Below are 23932 nucleotides of genomic sequence, written 5' to 3'. Positions count from 1 at the left end.
CATAATTTTGAGAACAAAACTAAAGAATAAGAAATACAGATGCTAGAGATGATCAATTCCCCTAGAGAGTTCCTACTGCAGGAGAATTCACGGAGAAACACGTGGCTGCCTGGTTTGATCAGATAATCAATTTGTATATGTTTGATTCACCAGTCAGGATCATGGAGCCATGTTTGTGACCGGCCAGTCAGAGAAGTACAATTTTATCACCTAATCAAACCAATCATGTGCTTCTCCAAGAATTCTTCTGCAGTAGAAATTCTCCATTAAGAGTTATGCATCTCTTGTAAACACGTGTAATCCTCCAAAGGCGGAAAAGATTCTTCGTGACATTTCCAGTAGGCACTACTTATAGCATACAAAGTAAGTCTATAAGAAAGGACTTTATTTATTAATCTCATCAAAAAGTAAGTTCAAATAATTTATAATAAAAAAGTTCTCAAATTAAACTCATGCTAAAATAGTTAACGAGGACATTGTACAAAACTTTATAATGACATGTTTCATTGAATCTCTGATCACGGCATTGTGGTCGTCATCAAGTTTTGCCCCTTAACGCAATAAGAAGCATCACAAAAGTCAAAGTACACCATTGAGTTTTATGAATCGATGTGCCCATTCAGTGCTTGGAAATATGGGGGTGCATTCAGTGCCGGAATCTACATGTAAGTAGCAAGTCTTGAGAAGTCCTGTTTGTGGGCCTGTAAACATTTACAACATGTTCACAAAAGTATAAGAAGCATTTTAGTTACTGTGTAAACACTCTATACCACATACAGACAAATACATTAAAACAAGTCTGTAATATGACGTCTTTGTCCAAAACCTTCACCTTCATCTTAGTGGTTGCTGAGCCGGGTTCATAAAAAAGATGTGCAGGTGTATCCTCAGTTTATGCTTCCACTCTTCCTTCAGTTCTCGACTTAACCTCTACTGGGCGGGCCACTGGTCTTCAGAACCTTTGCTCCACAGCTCCACCTGCAGACTGGCACCATAGTGCCTGATGTCCATAGCTTCCACCAAGGCTAATAATCCCGGGAGGAAAGGCCTGAACTTCTGTTCCATCATTATACAGTAGACAGTGAAGGCTTCACTAAGTGACAGGGTTAGCTATTGTACCTATGCTGCTGCTAGACATGGGTATCATGTGTCCCAAAGTGGGCACTGGGCTAAGGGGGTCCTGTCCATTTTGTCCATTCTGAGTCTGCTGAATTCTTTTCTTGGTGATCTTTCGTTCTTTGGCTCTTCTATTCTGGAACCAAATTTTCACCTGAAAAGAAACAAAACATCAAAATCTTTGCCATAGTTTACTACATAAAAATCTATTGGTATTTTTGCTTTTGCTTTAAACTAAGAACAAAATTGACATCATTACAGGTAATATGTTTGCTTGAGTTCCGGTACTCATAGAATTCAATCTAAAAACACTGTATACCCTAGTTTAGAATTACCATTAAAAAGCATGACAACAGACTGCTATATTCTTTGTTATTATTATTTAGTATTCATATATACTGACATCTTCAGCAGTGCATTACAGAGTATATATAGTCTTGTCACTATCTGTCCCTCAAGGGGTGAAAAATCGAATCCCTCTCATAGTAATACTATATATATACAGGATCTTCTCAAAAATTAGCATATTGTGATAAAGTTCATTATTTTCTGTAATGTACTGATAAAACATTAGACTTTCATATATTTTAGATTCATTACACACAACTGAAGTAGTTCAAGCCTTTTATTGTTTTAATATTGATGATTTTGGCATACAGCTCATGAAAACCCAAAATTCCTATCTCAAAAAATTAGCATATTTCATCCGACCAATAAAAGAAAAGTGTTTTTAAAACAAAAAAAAGTCAACCTTCAAATAATTATGTTCAGTTATGCACTCAATACTTGGTCGGGGTCCTTTTGCAGAAATGACTGCTTCAATGCGGCATGGCATGGAGGCAATCAGCCTGTGGCACTGCTCAGGTGTTATGGAGGCCCAGGATGCTTCGATAGCGGCCTTAAGCTCATCCAGAGTGTTGGGTCTTGCGTCTCTCAACTTTCTCTTCACAATATCCCACAGATTATCAATGGGGTTCAGGTCAGGAGAGTTGCCAGGCCAATTGAGCACAGTAATACTATGGTCAGTAAACCATTTACCAGTGGTTCTGGCACTGTGAGCTGGTGCCAGATCGTGCTGAAAAATGAAATCTTCATCTCCATAAAACTTTTCAGCAGATGGAAGCAGGAACCCACTTTTGAACCAGAAACATCGTCAGAAGTGCCTGACCTGGGCTACAGAGAAGCAGCACTGGACTGTTGCTGGTCAAAAGTACTTTTTTCGGCTGAAAGCAACTTTTACATGTCATTCGAAAATCAAGGTGCCAGAGTCTGGAGGAAGACTGGGGAGAGGGAAATGCCAAAATGCCTGAAGTCCAGTGTCAAGTACCCACAGTCAGTGATGGTCTGGGATGCCATGTCAGCTGCTGGTGTTGGTCCACTGTGTTTTATCAAGGGCAGGGTCAATGTAGCTAGCTATCAGGAGATTTTGGAGCACTTCAGGCTTCCATCTGCTGAAAAGCTTTATGGAGATGAAGATTTCATTTTTCAGCATGACCTGGTACCTGCTCACAGCGCCAAAACCACTGGTAAATGGTTTACTGGTTTACTGACCATAGTATTACTGTGCTCAATTGGCCTGCCAACTCTCCTGACCAGAACCCCATAGGGAATCTGTGGGATATTGTGTGAAGAGAAAGTTGAGAGACGCAAGACCCAACACTCTGGATGAGCTTAAGGCCGCTATCGAAGCATCCTGGGCCTCCATAACACCTGAGCAGTGCCACAGGCTGATTGCCTCCATGCCACGCCGCATTGAAGCAGTCATTTCTGCAAAAGGATTCCCGACCAAGTATTGAGTGCATAACTGAACATAATTATTTGAAGGTTGACTTTTTTTTGTTTTAAAAACACTTTTCTTTTATTGGTCGGATGAAATATGCTAATTTTTTGAGATAGGAATTTTGGGTTTTCATGAGCTGTATGCCAAAATCATCAATATTAAAACAATAAAAGGCTTGAACTACTTCAGTTGTGTGTATTTGAATCTAAAATATATGAAAGTCTAATGTTTATCAGTACATTACAGAAAATAATGAACTTTATCACAATATGCTAATTTTTTGAGAAGATCCTGTATATATATATATATATATATATATATATATATATATATATATATATATATATATATATAGTAATACTATATATATATATATATATATATATATATATATATAGCCGGGACAAGGTCCTCAGGCACCCAAAGCTGAGACACCAAAGTGCGCCCCTCCATCCCTCCCACCCCAGCCGTCACACACTGATTGCTAATAGACAAAGAGGCCTCCAGGGCCCCCAACGCCTTAATATCTAGTTATCTGGCTTACAGTCACTGCCATGTATCCCCTTTTCTTATTTCTATCGGTCTCAAACACAATAGGGGAGTGATAACTAAATGAGTTGTGCTACACTGCGCCCTGAGGCTGGAGCCTCTCTTGCCTCTGCCTCAGCCCGGCCCTGTATATATATATATATATATATATATATATATATATATATATATATATATATATATATATATACTGTATATATACACACACTGTCACACATAGTCTGATTTACTAAACTTCCTAGAGAACAAGTGTGGCGTTTCACTTTGCATCCTTGTTTGATCCTGATCTCGTGCTTATTCTTATTTGCACTTGTATGTAGGTTTTGATTATTCTTCCATCAGTCAGCCTGTCCAATGCAATATTTTGTAAAATACATATTTTTTTAACATAAGTAACAAAAGACTGAAATTAATATCTGTTTTTGTTTTCTCTATAGAAATTAATGACTCGTGCAATGTTTCACAATGTTACTTCTGCAAGCTCTTGTTAATGTATTGCTAGATGCAATTTTTTATAAATCACATCGCCCAAATGATAACACACATATAACATTACATTAGCAAGAGCTTTTCAAACCACTAGTGCTTAGAAAAGAACTTGCAGTGTGAACCAGCCCTTCTTAAGGTTTAATTCTTACTAAAAGAATGCATGCTTGCAAAGAGGGGGTATAAACCTGTGGTGTTCAAGAGGTTAATAATAAGAATCACCACAGCTGTTAAACAAAAGGTCAAAAACAGTTTTCAACAATTAAGTAATTTTATAAAAAATGATTAATGAACGCAAAGATCCTTCACTGTGATCTCCACCATGACCACAAGTGGGAGCACTAGTAGCAGTGAGCTAGCGACATAGACAATACTGCCAGTGTGATTGGCAGGGCATGGGCAATAGTGCGTCTGCAGAGTGATGGTGGAGGAGTAAAGGTCAAGTCAACCATTGTTACCCATCCACTCAGGCAAAAATGGGAGGCCGTTTTATATAAATAACATTTATATTGCGCTTCTCTCCTGGCAAACTTAAAGTGCCAGAGCTGCAGCCACTAGGGTGCGCTCTATGGGCAGTAGCAGTGTTAGCGAGTCTTGCCCATGCTCCTTACTGAATAGCAGCGATTCCATGAACCCACATCTCCTGTGTCAGAGGCAGAGCCCTTAACAATTACACTATCCAGCCACTACACTATCTGCATGGAATCCGTATGTTTTTCCCATGTCTGCGTGGGTTTCCTCTGGACACTCTGGTTTCTCCCATCTCCCAGAAACATACAATTAAGTTAACTGAATTTCCCCTAAATTAGCCTTAAGGTGGCCACACACCATACAATTTTTTAAATATCTGTTCAATTTAAGAATTGCAATCAATTTTTCTGACTGATTGTAACATTTCAAAAATATGACCAATGTACCACACACCTATGTTCAATTTTTTTCTCCAATCGTCATACAAATGATTGGATACTCTGACAAAATTGCTAGGGTGTGTATATTAATAAATTGGCAATCTAACACACACCATACAATCTTTAGAAAGATTGAAGAAAAATATCTGGCATTCCCGATCGATAAAAATCGAAGAAAGCGGGAAATCCGATCGGATTTTTCAGTCGAATGAATAAAAAGCTTTCGATCTTTTCGGGAGATCCGATCGTTTTTATCGAATTACCGTAAAATCGGATCATTTTATTGTATCATGTGTGGCCACCTTTAGGCTATGATGAACCTACAGTAATTGTTTTAATCAAATTAAGTTTGAAATTAAGCTAAATTTAAAGTTTTGCTTACATTTTTGGTGTTGATTGAAAATTTTGATTAAAATATAACCAATCATTTTTTACTCAAAGCATTGGGTACTTGTATTTCATCAAACAGGACAAATTCCTACATCTCAACCTTAATCAAAATCAAAGATGAAAATATGAGCCAGCATCAAATATTTCTTGACTGTTCTTCACACCAAAGCAACAATTGTTTTGTCTCCTCAGTTGCCAATTCCTTTATTTAAGTTCTCTGTTTTTTTTGTTGTTTTTTTTACCAGCAAAAAAAGTTGTTTTTTTAATTGTGCTGTAATACACTAGTATTACAGTACACTAAAAAAAAAAACTTTTAATTGATGATGCATTAAATAGGCTTGATTGATTTATTCTGCTACAAGAGCTATTTTTCCTTTCCATAAAATCTTGGTATCCAATATTTTTGTGTAATTTTGTGCTGACCGAGTCGCAAAGGCCCCATGCATGCTATCGTTACCAAAATTGCTATATGTTAAGAAGGGTGGGAGCAAGGCAAAAAAAATATTTTTTTCAAAAAGACCTTGTAGTTTTTGAGAAAATCGATTTAAAAATGCAAAGGAAAAATGTTTTTTAACGGTCATTGTTTAGATTTAAATACATTTTTTCCTTTTCATTTTTAAAATCGATTTTCTCAGGTCTTTTTGAGAAATTCTGCCTTTTTTTTTAACCTTGTTCCCACTATTACCGTTATCGTATATAGCAATTTTGGTGATGACAGCATATGAGGATTTGCTATTAACTGCTCAAGTTGGCACAAAATTACCCCAAAATTACGCGAAATTGTGGAATTACGATTCCTGATTACATTTACAAACAAAATTAATTATTAAATATTTTAACCCAACCTTTGCATTACAATTGCACATCGTTATTGCGAATTACAATGCAAAATTACGATAATGCGAAATCTGTGCTCATCCCCAGTTTATGACTATGTGCAGTTTCTCCTTAAAAAATAATCTACTTGTCAGTAAACAACTTTAGAGCTAATATCCATCAGGGCTAATAGTCACCCCCCCCCCCATGTTAAAGTGTGTTAGCGCATAGATGTGCTGGCATGCGATGTGCTGAAATCTCGTACATACCCCCTTGATTGATGTGCATTCAATGTCCCCATTCCTAGACAGCTTCTGGCACTTAATAAAGGTCATGGGTAATGCTATGACAACAGAGGAAACTTATCAGGAGCATTAGGATCACATTAATTTCCCTCATGGTCGTACCTGTCGTTCAGAGAGTCCCAGATTGGTTGCCAGCTCTGATTTCCTCCGGATGGTGATATATCTGCTGTAGTGGAACTCTTTCTCCAGCTCCAGCCGCTGGTGGTCGGTGTAGACAACACGGTACTTGTCCTTCGTCCTAGTTTTCCCCCCTACTGAAGAACACAGAATTAGTTCAAAGCAGGAAGGGTGCCCCACTCTGTACACAAGGGCAGCTTTGCCCACCACTCTGAGCATGACTTGTGCAAACCCCTTAAACCCACATGAGATAGATTCCCACCAACACTCTGCACATATATCCTGCATCCCCCCACTGCAACTCATGCTCAGATGATTAGTCCACAATCATGCCATACATTAGCTCATCATAACATCTTTCAACATACAATATTGCTTTATAATTCATATTTTATATCACAGATCTTGAAACTGTGTTACATCATAGGAGTAATCCATATCCTAACAAGAATATTATTTAGTAATTAGTATTTATATAGCTTCAACATCTTCCAGCGTGCTTTACAGAGTATATAGTCTTGTCAGTAACTGTACCTCAGAGGAGCTCACAATCTAATCCCTACTATAATTACAGCCATTGTCACCAACATTTCTGTAAAGGCCATAAGAGCATATTATTATTATTATTATTTTTTTATTATTTATATAGCGCCAACATATTCCGCATCGCTTTACAAAGCACAATAAGACGACAAGGGGAACATAGATACAACTAACAAATGTACAGCAGAGTTCCAAGCAGCACAAATATTGTTACAAGAACAGTAAACATTAGGAGGATGACCCTGCCCTTGCGAGCTTAAGGTCCGTACACACGCCGGACTTTAGGCAACGACGGGTCCGTCGTTGCCTCCCGCTGGGTGGGCGTGCCAGCGACAGTCCGGCGTGTGTACGCTCTGTCGTCAGACTGATACGGCTGTTTCTGAGCGATCCGCCCGGCGGATCGCTCAGAAACAGCCATATCAGTCTGACGACAGAGCGTACACACGCCAGACTGTCGCTGGCACGCCCACCCAGCGGGAGGCAACGACGGACCCGTCGTTGCCTAAAGTCCGGCGTGTGTACAGACCTTTACAATCAAATGGGTTGTGGGGGACACACTAGGTAAGAGGGTGGAGGATGGATGAGGCAGTGATTCTTTGCCTCTGATTACATTGTGACAGATAAGTAAATAAGGGCTATAGAATGTTATAAGCTTGTCTGTAAAGGTGTGTTTTAAGAGTGCATTTGAAGATGTCCAGGTTTGGAGCATGACGTACAGGCTGTGGAAGAGAGTTCCAGATAAGGGATGATGCTCCTGTAAAGTCCTGGATGCGAGCATGAGAGGAGGTGATCAGCTTAGAGGCCAGGAGAATTGGTCAATAGTCATCCCCCAACCCCCAAAGGAAAGGGTAGGGGGTCTATTTCTTTGGCGATTGAAGCATGGAGATGCTACTGGTTTAAAAACTGCCCCCACCTACACACACACACACGCACGCACGCACGCACGCACGCACACACACACACACACACACACACAGTTTTCATCCCAAAAGACTGACGTTCTGATTAAAAAATAAATATAAAAAATATACATGAGTCATGTTTCTATGATCTCTATAGCAATTTTAGTGACAATTGGATATTTAGGGGATCAGATATTACTCAAAAATGTAGCCAAAATGAATTTGGAATCCATCCAAATGCAACCTGAATTATATTCTGAGTCAAATTTAACTACAATGGAATTTTTCTGATCATGGGAATATAATAAAACGAATACCCTGAATATGACACGTTTTTCCATTTTTGCTCAGATTTGTGTCTCTAATCTTGATCCTTAATTTATTTTGTTATCTTAAATTATTAGCTTATTTTCCTGCATTTTTATGTAAACAAAATAAAAAATAAAACGGTTGAGGATGTGACTTGGAAGTATTGTGGTTACTTTTCTTGTCTTGTAGCGTCAGGCTTGTAGGATGAAGAGCCACCAAGGATATATTTTCCCTGTGTCTGTACGATTTCCTCCGATGTTCCAGGTGTACTATTGTCTGTTTTACACTCTGTATAGCACCATGGAAGCTTTTTTTAATTTTTATCTCAAGCTCACTCCAACCTGAATTATCGCAAATTCTTTCTGTTTTAAGAAAGCAAACTTTTGTTTTTCTTTGCTATATAACTAAATAATAATAACATCTCACAAACATAGCAAACTGTGGTAGGGACATTAGAGGAAAAGGCCCTTTGAAGGTCACACAGTGAAGTGATGAGCTTAACATTTTTTTGTTAAGCCCAGCTGCAAATGTGCCAGTGATGTATAAAAGTCTAGAATAATTAGTAAAACAAAATAAAGTTTTGAAATAAAATCATCACTTTTTATAATTTTTGGAACAGCAAACATAGCCCTAAAAGAATGTGAAGGGTAATTACTATTTCTGCTGTTACTAAGTGTATATATATATATATATATATATATATATATATATATATATATATATATATATATATATATATATAGAATAACTTTACTTTATCCTCTTTTCCACTATTAAAAATATTATAATATTATAGTATTATATATTATAAATATTTTTTAGTATTTACCGGTACATAGCAATGACATCTTCTTCAGCGCTGTACAGAATATATATAGTCATTGTCACTAACTGTCCCTCAGAGGAGCTCACAACCTAATCTCTGCAATAGTCATATGTCCATCTTATGGTCCCCTTACATGGTACAATTTTTTTCATCCAATCTTACCAATTCTATGTAGTATAAGGGAACTGCCTAAATTATCCTTTCAGTATATTCACTTAATTTACCCTTATACTACATAGAAATGGTAAGATTGGATGAAAAAAATTGTACTATGTATGGCCACCATTAGTCTATGGGCCAGTTTTTTGTACTCATATTTTCAATAATGATAAATAGATGAAAGCTTTACATTACATTTGCCACTATTATTTATTATTATTATTATTATTATTATTATTATTAGTAGTAGTAGTAGTAGTAGTAGTAGTAGTAGTAGTAGTATTAATATTATTTAGTATTTACCCATATATAGCACTGACATTTTCCGCAGTGCTGTACAGAGTATATATAGTCATGTCACTAACTGTCCCTCAGGGGAGCTCCCAATCTAATCTCTACAATAGCTATATATGTCCATCATAGTCCAGGGGTCAATTTTTTATATTTTTTTTTTACGGGGATGCCAAATAACCTATCTGTATGTTGGGGATGTGTTGTCAGCTCCAGCATGACTTCTTCTTACTATTTTTATTTATTATCCCACTTCTTCTTACTATTATTCATTTATTTTTTAGAAACCAAAGCAAGTAAACAGATGTCCAAGTAAACTTATTTTACACAAAAGCTGTTATCGTCTATCGGTGCACTTGGCAAATTACACAGAGTTTCCTCACTGCTGTCCTCAGTTGGAGCATTTGCTGTGCAGCACCTCCTCACAGTCCCGCTGCTCATATTAATGCAGTAGCAGGCTACTTCATAAGGACAGCACATTATTTATGGGAATGGGCCAATCGCTTGTTTCCAGTGTTATTTAAGGAAAGCTGCTATCCAGAAAGGCCATATAAATGACACTATTTTCCTACTAATCATTGTTAATATGATGGGTGCTGTAAAAGGGTCAATTAGCACCCAGGCCATCTTAAAACCACAATTTACAAGGCCCGGCTGGCTTTCTGATAAATGGGAATTTACCTGTTGTAAATCCGTCCTCCTCTCAGAACGCACCTGAACAATATGAGATAGGGCTCAACAAATGTCATTTCCAATCAATTCCAATTTGTTCAGGAAGTTGCACTTTTCTTCTATTCTCAATATATTCCCTTAAATTTACAAAAGAGAACAACTTGTCCCCAAATCTGGGAGGATCTGTTCCACCAGACTAGATCAGAGAGTAGTAACTTGCTTGGGTGGCCTAACTACCTCCACCTCCCTGAAAAAGACAAACACCATATATCCTGCTAGCCGCTATACAAATATCCATGTAACTGATTTGTGCTGGTGTTTTTTCTTTGTGGCTGATTTTTTGTTGTTGTTGTAGCTCTTATGTAAAATGTTCTACACACTGGTTTAGTTCTCTTGCATTTAAGCTGTTTGTAAACTGTATTTTTAAATTAATGTCTAGCATTATGTTGTAATACACTTTAACTAAACCATAGTTTCTGTAATAGCAACTCTTAATTGCCATTTACTCTTTTAGATTTTGTATTTATTTATTTATTTTAGCCTTTGTTTACTAGCTTAAGTTTTAGCCATTCATTATGCTTTTTAATGCACTTTGAGCTGTTTGCGCTATCCATATATTACTTTTCAATATTTGTTTTAGTTATTTATTGCTTATATGCATTACTACCTATGTATTCAGTAATTGCTAACTCTTCTGCTCCTTGTTATCTGTAGTTTATTATATATTTACCAAAGGGTTAGCACACTTTATTATGGCATCCTTTTATGTAATTGTAGATTTGTTTAATGTAGTCAGAGCGGTTATTTTATTTATGATAAAATAATAACACATTTGTAATATACCACACCCACAAATTAGGGTTATTTTTAATTGCTTACATAAAATATGAAATGACAACATACTAGTACGTAGATGTTTTGTAGATATTCTAAGCTGTTTTATTATTTGATTTATTGATGCTTGAATGTGCATTTGTGTATTTGTTTAGGTTAGTTGTTGTTATAGTATGAATTAAATAATTACTATGTGAGCTATCACATTTATAATTTATTGAATATTTATTCTTTACTCCTTTTTTTGTTTCTGTACTTTGTTATATATAATTAACTGCTGCCAAAATAAAATGCTGGGATTGTTAGCTACTAGTAGATGATTTAATAATGCCTTTATTATGGCTTTCTGTATTTCTTTTAAACATATTATATTTATTTCTTTTTCATCAGCTAGCATTGTTTATTGTAGTCTTAACATTATGCATTGCATATTTAGATGTATGGGGAAATGTACATTTTTTTTCTTTGCAGTTTACCTTTGTCATGTTTATTTGTTACAGCGTTTTTTGCAATCATGTCAGCTATGTGGACAGATCAGGATCAGGATATTCTTGTACTCAGTTTATCTGATCTAGTAGGTGTTTAATGCCTCTCAGACTCTCTCTGATCAGGTAGACTTTACAGAGCTCTACAAAGACCCCCTGGGCAGCAACAAGCAGGATCAGAGAAAACTGGGCTGTGCTAATGAATGAAGGACACAGTCTCAGACAATGGGCTACAAGAAGTCCTTATCAAAGAAGAGCTTTTAGGAAAGTTCCTATTCTGTTTGAATTACCTCCACTGAACAACTGCTGGTCTCTACTTTCATCCCCAGGCTATTTACATTTACATAGGCAGCAGTTTCTCCGGCACAAGTTTGAATAACTTCCAACATATTCAAACATGAGAAGTTTTAAATATTACAGTGTAAATGGTAGTTTCTGTTGCCATTTCAAATAATAAGCTACTATCTCTAATGCCCTGGGGGTCTATAGCAGGATCAGCTAACAAGCTGTCAGCAGTTGTATTGACACATCCAGCACTGCAGTTATCTGCTCAGACCCAAGAGGATGGCGCCTTTTGCAGCAGGTGTGGATCTGCTTATAAGATATAACAAGCTATTCCAAATTTTTAATAATCGTTCTAAGTTGTTTAAAGAAAACCTGTAGTGAAAATTAAAAGTCAAAATAACCATACACAAGTCATACTTACCTGCTGTGTAGTCTGCACCTCAATCTCTTTCTCCTCTTCTGTGTCCTGTTTGTCCACTGTGATCAATGGAATTTTCCGTCCTCCATTTTGAAAATGGCCATTACCCCATAACAGCTTCCTGGTCAGCACACAGTTAAACTGTAATATCGCCCACTTGAGCCATAGGGAAATATGGACACATCAGTTCTCCTCTCAGCTGTAACTGACAGCAACCAATATACAACTGACAGCAACTGATATATTTCAGTTCTGACAAAATGTTGTCAGAACTGGAAGGGATCATTGTCAGAAGAAAATGGTGAGCTTCTGAGAGGAACTGATGGCAAGGTAACTATGTAATGTCCATTTGAAGTTACCTTATGTGTTTATTTTAAATAATTTTACTCAGTACAGGTTCTCTTTAAGTTTTGAAAAGCTTCAGACAACGAACACTGCAGAACTGAATCCTATTTTGTGATGTCATAAACCAACCACAACAGTATATAATTATTATTTAGTATTTATATAGCGCCAACATCTTACGCAGCGCTGTACGGAGTATATATTGTCTTGCCACTTAACTGTCCCTCAGAGGGGCTCACAATCTAATCCCTATCATAGTATTTTGTCTATGTATGGATCATATAGTGTATGTCTCATAGTCTAGGACCAATTTAGTGGGAAGCCAATTAACTTATCTGAGGTTTTTGAGATGTGAGAGGAAACCCGGGTGCCTGAAGGAAACCCACACAGACACAGGGAGAACATACAAACTCCTTGCGGATGTTGGCCTGGCTGGGATATGAACCAGGGACACAACATTGCAAGGTGAGAGCGCTAACCACTACGCCACCGTGCTGCCCATAACAATGGCCCTTATGCAATTCCCTTTTTCTCCTATATTTTGCTACCTTATGAATAAAATACCTTTTAAGCCACCAGCAAGCAAGAAGATGCACAGAATAATTTTGGCTGTATTTTTTCACCTTCTTTTTAGTTCTTTTTCAAATGCAGTGTTAAAAAAGATGAAAAATGATATCCTCAGAGAAGACTTAGAAGAAAAAGTGAATTTAATAAGGACCAATACCTGTACATGTGTAATATGATAGTGATAATCTTTGTAAACCAAACACTACAGTATTACCTTATACATATGTGACTTCTATTTTGATGTCACATTTTCTACCAGCAATTCCACAGAATAAATACAACTATAATTATCTAACTACATCCATTGCTACACAATCATGCTTACGGTAATGTAGCTAAGGAGATTTGGGCATCGGAGGAAGTTTCACATTGGGCCTCCAACCATTCTAAACATAACAATTCATTTGATGCATTAAAACCTGCCAAGGGCATCCACAGTATGAGAGGTGGGGAACAGTTTGCTAATGATACTACTGTTCAAAGCATACATAGAAGTGATCATTACCAGCATAGCACCATTGAAGAGCTAATACTGCAGTTGAGGGAGGGGCCCTAGTTGCTCACTTGGGTCCAAGGGCCCTGGTGTGGTGGCAACATCTGCATTCCCTATTGCTGCACCATTGCACGCTTAGAACATGTGGAACTCCTGGCATGACATCTTTATTACAAAAAAATATTTTTTTCTTACATGTTTCTGTATAATAATAATCACACTAGCCCCAGTATATTGTCTTGATACAAGTTTTACCAGACTTTATAAAAATTCCGCATTTCGTCATACTGAAATTCTAGACAAAGTACCAATCCTTAATCTTGCAACTTTTTCTATTGGATTGATCATAATGGTAGTATGGTTTATGCTAGGCAAGCTTTACCATGTAGTGTGGTTCATGGTCTAGAGGGTAAGACAGATACCTAGTACCTACTACACACTGCATCCTGGGTTCAAATCCCAGCTATGGTATATAAGCTGTTTTGAAAATCTGCAATTCCTTACTGGTTGATATAAGAGGATGGACAAATCGTGGAGAGAGAGAGAGAGAGAGAGAGAGAGGAGAGAGAGAGAGAGAGAGAGAGAGAGAGAGAGAGAGAGAGAGAGAGAGAGAGAGAGAGAGAGAGGAGAGAGAGAGAGGAGAGAGAGAGAGAGGAGAGAGAGAGAGAGAGAGAGAGATATTTGGTGTTATTCCGGAGAATTCACTGTGAAAGCCACTCCTCTGTGAGATATATACCCTAAAGCTGTGAGATAAATACACTAAATCTGCTAATGAACGATCGTTACACGATTTGTCGTTCAAGTTATGACAGATGAGAAAACATAGATGAACATTACTATAACAATCGGATCGTTAAACAATGGGGAACTTTTGTAACCATTAAGGGAAACTAAAGTCAAACTAAAAAAAAAGAGTTTCACTTGCCTGGGGCTTCTACCAGCCCCCTGCAGCCGCCCTGGGCCTTTGTTGTCTTGGAACGATCATCCAGTCCCCACGCGCATCCTTGATCACGCTTATGCCACTGGGTGCATCCGCGCAGGCGCATTACGAGACTTTGGCCGACACAGCGGCCGGCGACTGGCTTTGTCACTGAAAGCAATACTTTGTCACTGTGGGGGACCGGAGGATTGTGGAATGACGCCGTGGGCACAGGGCGGCTGCAAGGGGCTGGTAGAAGCACCATATAAGAGAAAATCATTTTTTTGTTTGACTTTAGGATCCCTTTAGTGGAAACATTATTTAATGATCTGTACACATGGGCATCATTGGACAACCATGTCCAATGTGATCCATCATGACGGTCTTTCAAAATGAACGAGTGTCGGCCGTCTTTAATTGTTATTTGCCGCTATTTTGCATAACGAATGTTACACGATGTTGGCTGCAATGAACGTTCATCTGTCAAAATGACAGACGAAATCTTGCCATGGGTATGGACCTTAAGAATTAATGATGGGAATACACAGTTCATTTTTGAGGTGATTCGATGGTTCGATAGATAATTTCCGACATGTCCAATCTCCCTTTCGCCGCTTGATTTTTGATAGAAGTGAATGGAAAAAGATAAGAAAAACGAGTGGAAAATAAGAGAATCGACTGCAGAATTGAGCGGCAAAAAGGATCGAGAGGAGAAACTCACGGCAGAAACGAACCGTGTATTCCCAGCATAAGGGCCATTTCAAACAGACGTCTGCCGTTGTTATTTTTGGTAGTTTAAACGTCGCGTTTTAACCGCTCGTAATAGGTTTCTATGAGAGCGTTTATGTTACTATCGTCTGTCAGCGGTCGTTTTTTTCAGCGTCGAGGTAGATGGCGTTCTTTCGGACGCCTCATGCGACTTCTATTGCTGGCTGCGTTTGACAAACATTGGCGGTAAACCCGTACAATCGCCGTCAAGCACACCAACGACGTCCTGGAGGTATGCGGTTGACAGGAAATGGACTAGAATTCATAGGGAAGCTATCAAACGCTTTTGAACGCGAACGCTCTCTCGAACGCTGACAACCGCAGGCAAACAGTTTTTTCAGCCGCTGTTCAAACGACATGATGATTTATGTCATTCGGCGTTCAGCGGTTGAACGCTTATAAACGCGGACGCAGCACAGGCGTCCGTGTGAACCGGCCCTTAGAGGTGAGGAAGTGGCAGCCTCTAGCACTGTGGTTTTGCTATGTGCAGGACTGGGCAGGACCTCTATGCTGGGCACATGCTGGAAGTTGGAATTGAGACCACAAATCTTCATTTACTGCTCTGCTGTCTTCTCTCTTCCTGTCACCAGGAAAGACAAAGGCCTGCAAGGTGTATATCAAAGCAATGCCTACATGACAGATGGGGTCAGGGACAGTAGTACAGCCAGTCCACTCTTGTCTGCAATCAGCCTGCAGCTCAAAGAGAACATTTGCATGACAAGGGAGCGGGTGCCTGACTTTGTCACCTCTTCAGAGGACATCAGAAAGAAAAACTTTACATGGGAACCTCAACTTTCCCTTCACCTCCCCTCACACTCTGGACTTCCACACCCCCAGCTCTGATCTGCTCCCATTCTCATTCATGGCCACTGGCCAGGGGAAGCCCACACACACAAACATGGCTGACCACTTGCATTTCCTTTTGCAATCCTCATGCTTAAGCATACCTCCCAACTTTTTGAGATGAGAAAGAGGGACATTTAAGCCACGCCCCTGCCACACCGGTGATCACGTCCCCATCACACCCCTAGGCATGCATACCATAAAGGTTTCATTAGAAAAATATGTTGTTTTATAATTCAAATCACAATGGTCCTTTCCAGCCTGGTTCATTTTCCTTCATATTAATATTTTAAAATTAGTAATATATCAACTTAAAGGATGGAATAAAGTTTAGTCAAACACATTTTTGATAAATAAATATATATCCTGAAAGATCGACAAATGAGGAGGAAAGAGGGACAGAGGGACAGGGCTCCCAAATAGGGACTGTCCCTCCAAAAGAGGGACAGTTGGGAGCTATGGTTAAAGGTGGCCATACATCTATTGACTTAGCGGCAGATCAACCATCCAATCCAATAATTATCAAATCAGTTAAAAAATCCCCCCCCCCCCCCCCCCCCCCCCAGTGCAAGTGATACATTACTTGTCCACGGCCACCGCTTGTTCCAGGCTTCCTCCGCCGTCCATGCATGCGTGCCACGTGGTTGCCTAGTAACGTGGGCGCATGCGTGACGTCTGACGTAACCACATGGGGGGACGCGAGTATGGACAGTGGAGGAAGCCCAGGGCAAGCAGACAGGTAATTTATCACTTGCATTGGGCACCGGGGGGGGACATGAAACCTTAGTGCGGACAGGTCAGGTTGGCAGGGTGGTCGGATGCGGCGTCACAAGGCCGATTCTTTGGGGATCGGACTGTGGTGTAAGGGCAGCTGACTCTCTCTTTAATTAGATTTGATTACGGAGAGATTTGTCTCTTGGTCGAATCTGCCCATCATTGCTAGATGTATGGCTACCTTTAAGGGTCGTACACACATCGGATTTTTCCAAACGACCGGTCGGTTGGACGTTTCAATGTCTGATCGTTTGGACGTCCAATCGGGCGTGTGTACGATCGGTCGTTAAGCTGATAAGACTGGATTTGAACGATCCGCCAAGTGGATCCGTGAAAACCAGTCTTATCAGCTGAACGACTGATCGTACACACGCCCGATTTGACGTCCAAACGACCGGACATTGAAACCTCCAAACGACCGGCTTTTTGGAAAAATCTGACGTGTGTATGTACCTTGAGTCTCCACATATTAACAGGTAGCCACGGCACTGTTTACCAGCTTGTCTTGTAACATATAGGCTTTGTTCCTTTCGGATGGCAATCAATGGGCTTATCACCCCTACAGGTATCTCAATTTATTCAGAACACAATACAGCTATTTGTGTCATAGGCTGGCCGATAAGATCACAGAGACTCGCATGGCCTGCTGCAATTATATCTACATCAGAAATATGTACTTTAGCCTCTTTAGATGTGAAAGGCACCACATTAATTGCCTATTTCCCAATATGTCACAGTTGCATAAGGCAGAATTTCCAGGATGAGGCAAGCAGAGTCTGGGTCAAAGGAAGCGGAAAAGATAGAAGCGTTTGCGCTTCAATACTTTACATTGAAGCGCAAACGCTCACAAAATACTGCATGTCCTGTGATTGCGATTTTGCTAATCGCAATCACTACTGTGGAATTTGTTACGTTTATTTACATTGGCAGAGCGTTTAGGGAAATCGCTCTGTACATTGTACTTGTGAGTTTTAGGGGAGTTTTTCCTCCAAACCTTTTTCCAATTCAAAAACAATATCCTGGTATACTGTGTATGCAGTGACCTGTCTCTACATTCCGATAATGACCTTTGATTTAATTAATCATTGAATTTATAGGACACTTCTCTTTTAGCACCAGTCAGACATCCCTGCCTGTAGCCTGGCAATGCCAAATCTGCTGGCTACCAGCCCTCTGCCAACATCCACCCTTATCTGTTCTCCTGGCTCACGGATATCAGTTTAATGAGTCAGAAACTAATGTGTGCCCTCAACTCATGACATTGGAATTGGTTATAAAAATCTTTAAGCGCCTTATAACTTACAGGGTAAGCAATTTCTCAAATGTGTGTTAAGCCTGGTACAAACATCCAATTTTGATTGACCAATCACTGGCCAATTTTAGCAACTCTATGTAGTATGAGAGCTAACCTACACAATCTGTTCATAGTATTCAAAATCTGTTGGCCCTCCTACTACATGGAGGTGATAAAATTGGCCAGTCATTTGCCAATCAAAATGAGATGTGTGTACCAGGTTTTATTGCAGTGAACTAGAACACAATGGCTGTATATACAGCATATAACATGACATATTAAGGAAATATTATAAATATAAATTAAATATAATGTTTGGTGGTATTCATATAATAATATCAACAAAGATATTAAACCAATCCTTCTAAATTTATATATATATATATATATATATATATATATATATATATACACACACACACACACACACATATATATATATATATATACATATATATATATACAAAATGTTTTGAAGTATGTATATGACATATATAGCGCTGACATCTTACGCAGCGCTGTACAGTGTATATTGTCTTGTCACTAACTGTCCTCAGAGGGGCTCACAATCTAATCCCTAACATAATCATGTGTGTGTGTCCTACCCACACATGATACAATAAAAAGATTACATTTTACTGTAATTCAATAAAATTATTGGTTGTACAGAAAAATCAAAAGGTTTTTTTTTTTTTTTTTTTGTCATCCGAATGAGAAATCATTGTATTTATCGATTTTAGGCTAGTGATTATTTTTCTGACCATTTTTTTTTTTTTTGAAAATTGAATAATGAAGGATAGATTGTCAATTTCTTCACGTATAGACTCTAGCGTTTTTTTGGGGGAGGGGTTTTAGTTATGTTTTTTGTACTTTGTACAGCGCCACCGGATATGTTGGCGCTTTATAAAACAATAATAATCATCATCATCATTATAATAATTTAACCCTTCTGCAGTTTGGAAAACAAAAATTGATCTATCTATGACCCTTATTCAGTTTCTCCTAGGAGATCATTTTTTATCTTCTCTTTAAAACAACTTTTTAGCACTTTGCAATTAAAAAAAGTACCAAAAAGTAGGTTAAAAAGTCCTATCAAAATTATGCTGAGTATTCTCTTGCTTGCTATTGGCTTAAAAGGCATTACACTGATGATGATAACAATAATAGTAATAATAATCATCATCATCATCATTTAAAGTAGGAAAAAACTTTGGAGAAATAGTTAATTGAATAGGGGTCTATCTATCTATCTATCTATCTATCTATCTATCTATCTATCTATCTATCTATCTATCTATCTATCTACACAAATACCACTAAAGAATAATGATTTATTATTTAAATACTTGAATGGTTCCTATTTTCATTGAACATATTGGGCCATATGCAATTCACTTTTTCACCTGAGTTTTTTCCAAGGTGGTATTTTTAAATTTGTCAATAAAATGCCTTTTAAGCCACCAGCTCAACTGATTTGAGAAAATATTCAACATAATTTTGATAATACTTTTGTACTTACTTCTCAGTACTTTTTTAGTTGAAAAATGCTGGAAAATTATTTAAAATAGAAGATGAAAAATTATCTCCTAAGAGAAAACATAGGAGAAAACTGGAATTGCATATGGGCCGTTGACTGTGTTACATTGTAATAAAATTGTACTTTCTAGTACTAATACAATTTAATAAACCTTACGTCTAAATACCTTAACAAAAGCGGCAATTAAATGCTTGATAGTAAAAAATAAATAAAAAATTATATATATATATATATATATATATATATATATATATATATATATATATATATATATATATATATATATATATATATATATATATTATATATAGATATATATCACTCACTCCTGGAGATGTGACTCCATCGGCAGCCTCTTACATGATGTTATTGTATTATTAGAAGAAAAGATTTTGTCTTACCAGTGGTCACTTGTGTAGCTGGCTTTCTCATCCACTCGTAATGATGCCTTCGATGCCCCTCTGCCACTCCCGGAGAGATTTGAGACTGATGCCCAGCTGGCAGCACCCCAACACAGGGTGCCCCTACCTGGCCCACGGGGTAGTCAGAGACAGGGCTGTAGCCCAAGCTGCCCCCTGGAGACGGGTTAAGGGGAGTATGTCCTGAAGAGTAGGCTGTGTGGCCCCAGTCGTCCCTTGGGGCCCCATAGGGTGTGATCCAGTGAGAGGATCCGGAGGAAGGTGCTGCAGAGTCTAAGCTGAGTCCGGGGTACCCCCCATAGTCTGGGTATTGGGGCGCAGTGGTGTAGTTTTGTAGCCCAGGGTGGCCACGCACAGATCCAGGGTACATACCAATGTCCTTATTATCTAGAAGGTAACTGACGTACATGGTGGCAGCCTGCTAGCTGCATAATGCACAGTACTCCTTCCCAGCTCTGCTAGTGCAGAGAGTAGTGTCCTCCTCACTCACTCCTGGAGATGTGACTCCATTGGCAGCCTCTTACATGATTAAGCACTGTTTACAAGGCTCTACTAGTAATGGCACACCAATGGCAGGTGAGGTTAGCTCCCTGATAGAGTCCCCCCCCTTGTCACTATTTGCATATGAAGTGAGATAAGGGAGAGGGCAGTGACCTGATCACAGAGAATACTCCAGCCCTTATTGTTTAAGCGCTTCCTCCTTCCATTACCAACTGCTGCACTTTAACCTCCAAATCTTGCATAGGTGTCAATGTACTGCCTAATACACACGGTACGATTTTCTGTGCGATAGATGGATCCGATAGATAAAATCCATAATGTCCGACATTGCTCCCAATCATTTCAGCGCTCGATTTTTCATTGCGGTGAATGAAAAAATATAATAAAGGCAAATGAAGATAAGAGAATTGAGCGCAGAATCGAGTGCAGAATTGTGCAGGAAAAACGATCGGGTCGCAAAATCACACGGAAAATCTTACCGGGTGTACCAAAAACTGCCCAGCTGAAAAGCCAGTTATTCTACATCTGTGGTCTGTGGTGAGGCTATTATGCTGGGAATACACGATGCGTTTTTTCCGCTCGATTCTCCGCTTGATCGATTTTGCCGCTCAATTCTCCACTCGATTTTCTTATCTTTTTCCATTCCCTTCTATGAGAAATCTAGCGGTAAAAGGATCAAACGTGAGATCTGCCATGTCGGAAATTATCTAACTAACTATCTATCTGCTGGAAAAACGCATGGTGTATTCCCAGCATTAAACATGAAATGGGCAGAGGATAGATCGGGGAAATCTGCCGACAGACAATCGTTCCCCGATATGTCTTCCAACATCGTAGTTATGACGGGCCGTGAATGCTCATGCAAACGATAATTCAAACCAAAGATTTTTCCGCTGAAGTAGTTTAATGATTGTTTCTGATGTGATTTGTCATGACAGTCTTTCAAAATGAACGATCGTCCCGTTCCATCGCCAATCTTTTCTTTAAACAATGGTTACATGATATACAGAAAAGCAAATGATCATCAACGGACACGAACAACACAGTCTTGCCATGGGTATAACCTTTAGTAATGCATTTTAGCACTTAAGGACAGGCACTCTCCTGTCTCTTCACTGCGGCCCTTTGGGTCACTGCTGACCTGAGGTCTAGTAGGCAGCAAGGGTGATCCGGGGACTGTCGTGGAGTAGGCAGCCACCGTCTTGAAAGGTAAATGAGTGGCGTCAGGAGATGGGGGGGGGGGGGGGTTTGGGGAGGAGGGGACAGACTGGCTATCTATACTGGGGGAAACTATACCTGGCTAACCTATACTGGGGGCAACTATACTTGGCTACCTATACTGGGGCAGATGAAGTCTGTGTGAACACCGCTCGACCCAACAATCGCTGGACCGTGCACGACCAGGTCAGCAAGGCCCACAGTACACAGCAAGAAGGTCCGCACTTGTCCAGGATTCAAAGTCTTTATTTAGGACGTATCCAGTATAGCAATACACACATGCATCAATAAGCTAACATGTTTCGAGCTACCTCAGCTCTTAATCATAGCTGATACTGGGGCAACTATACCTGGCTACCTATACTGGGAGCAACTATACCTGGCTACCTATACTGGGGGCACTTATACCTGGGTAACCTATACTGGAGGCAACTATACCTGGCTACCTATACTGGGGGCACCTATACATGGCTAACCTATACTGGGGACAACTATACCAGGCTAACCTATACTGGGGGCGCCTATACCTGGCTAACCTATATTGGGGGCACCTTTACCTGGCTAACCTATACTGGAGGCACCTATACTAAGCTACCTATAATGGGGGCGCCTATACCTGGCTATCTATACTGGGGCGCCTATACTTGGCTACCTATACCTGGGGCCTCTATACCTGGCTAACCTATACTGGGGCCACCTATATCTAGCTATCTATACTGGGGCACCTATCCTTGGCTACCTATACTGCGGGCACCTATACCTGGCTACCTATACAGGGGGCAACTATACCTGGCTAACCTATACTGGGTGCACCTATACCTGGCTAACCTATACTGGAGGCAACTATACCTTGCTAACCTATACTGGGGGCACCTATACCTGGCTAACCGATACAGGGGCAACTATAACAGGCTACCTATACTGGGGGCACCTATACCTGGCTTATCTATACTGGGGGTGCTTATACCTGGCTAACTATACTGGGGCAACGATACCTGTTACCTATACTGGGGACACATATACTTGGCTATCTATACTGGGGGCACCTATACCTGGCTAACCTATACTGGGAGCATCTATAGTTAGCTATATATACTGGGGGCACCTATACTTGGCTAACCTATACTGGGGGCACCTATACCAGGCAACCTATACTGGGGCACTTACACCTCGCTAATCTATACTGGGGGTACCTATACCTGGCTAACTATACTGGGAAAACTATGCCTAGTTACCTAAACTTTGGGCACCTATATTTGGCTAACCTATACTGGGGTCACATATACTTGGCTGGGGTCAACTATACATGGCTACCTATACAGGGAGTAACTATACTAGGCTAACTAAACTGGGGGCACCTATACTTGGCTACCTATACTTGGGGAACCTATACCTGGCTAACCTATACTGGGGCACCTATACCTAGCTATCTATACTGGGGTGCCTATACTTGGCTACCTATACAGGGGTCACCTATACTTGGCTACCTATACTGGGGGCACCTATACTTGGCTGGGGGCACCTTTACTTGGCTACCTATACTGGGGGCACCTATACCTGTCTATCCTGGGGGCACCTATACTTGGCTACCTATACAGGGGGCAACTATACTTGGCTACCTATACTGGGGGCACCTATACCTGGCTATCTATCCTGGGGGCACCTATACTTGGCTAATCTATACTGGGGGCACCTATACCTAGTTATCTATACTGGGGGCACCTATACGTGGCTACCTATACTGGGGGCACCTATATTTGGCTACCTATACTGGGGGCACCTATTCTTGGCTGGGGCATCTATACTTAACTACCTATACAGGGGGCAACTGTACTTGGCTACCTATACTGGGGGCACCTATACCTGGCTATCTATTCTGGGGGCACCTATACTTGGCTAACCTATACTGGGGACACCTATACTTAGTTATAAATACTGGGGGCACCTATATTTGGCTACCTATACTGGGGGCACCTATTCTTGGCTGGGGGCACCTATACTTGGCTACCTATACAGGGGACAACTATACTTGGCTACCTATACTGGAGGCACCTATACCT

At 39.7% G+C, this 23932-nt stretch overlaps 1 protein-coding gene across 1 annotated transcript; it reads right to left on the bottom strand.

Annotated features, from left to right (window-relative positions):
• Nucleotides 1-443: 443 nt before the first annotated feature.
• On the bottom strand, nucleotides 444-20658 carry LOC137543953 (homeobox protein CDX-2-like). Its single transcript, XM_068265013.1, has 3 exons — nucleotides 20136-20658; nucleotides 6456-6607; nucleotides 444-1270 (listed from the first exon to the last, which is right to left on the bottom strand). Exons 1-3 carry the CDS (start codon nucleotides 20560-20562, stop codon nucleotides 1094-1096), a joined length of 756 nt encoding a protein of 251 aa, XP_068121114.1. The 5' UTR covers nucleotides 20563-20658; the 3' UTR covers nucleotides 444-1093.
• Nucleotides 20659-23932: the final 3274 nt, after the last annotated feature.

This window comes from Hyperolius riggenbachi, chromosome 2 (genome assembly GCF_040937935.1).
Source record: "Hyperolius riggenbachi isolate aHypRig1 chromosome 2, aHypRig1.pri, whole genome shotgun sequence".
Classification (NCBI taxonomy): Eukaryota; Metazoa; Chordata; class Amphibia; order Anura; family Hyperoliidae; genus Hyperolius; species Hyperolius riggenbachi.
This window is presented reverse-complemented; position numbering and strand designations above follow the sequence as displayed.

Coding starts and splice junctions, on each gene's coding strand:
- LOC137543953 (XM_068265013.1), bottom strand. CDS start 20,562: ATGTACGTCAGTTACCTTCTAGATAATAAGGACATTGGTATGTACCCT. Junction 6,608..20,135: donor AGCTACACAAGTGACCACTG/GTAAGACAAAAT, acceptor TGTGTTCTTCAG/TAGGGGGGAAAACTAGGACG. Junction 1,271..6,455: donor TGGGACTCTCTGAACGACAG/GTACGACCATGA, acceptor GTTTCTTTTCAG/GTGAAAATTTGGTTCCAGAA.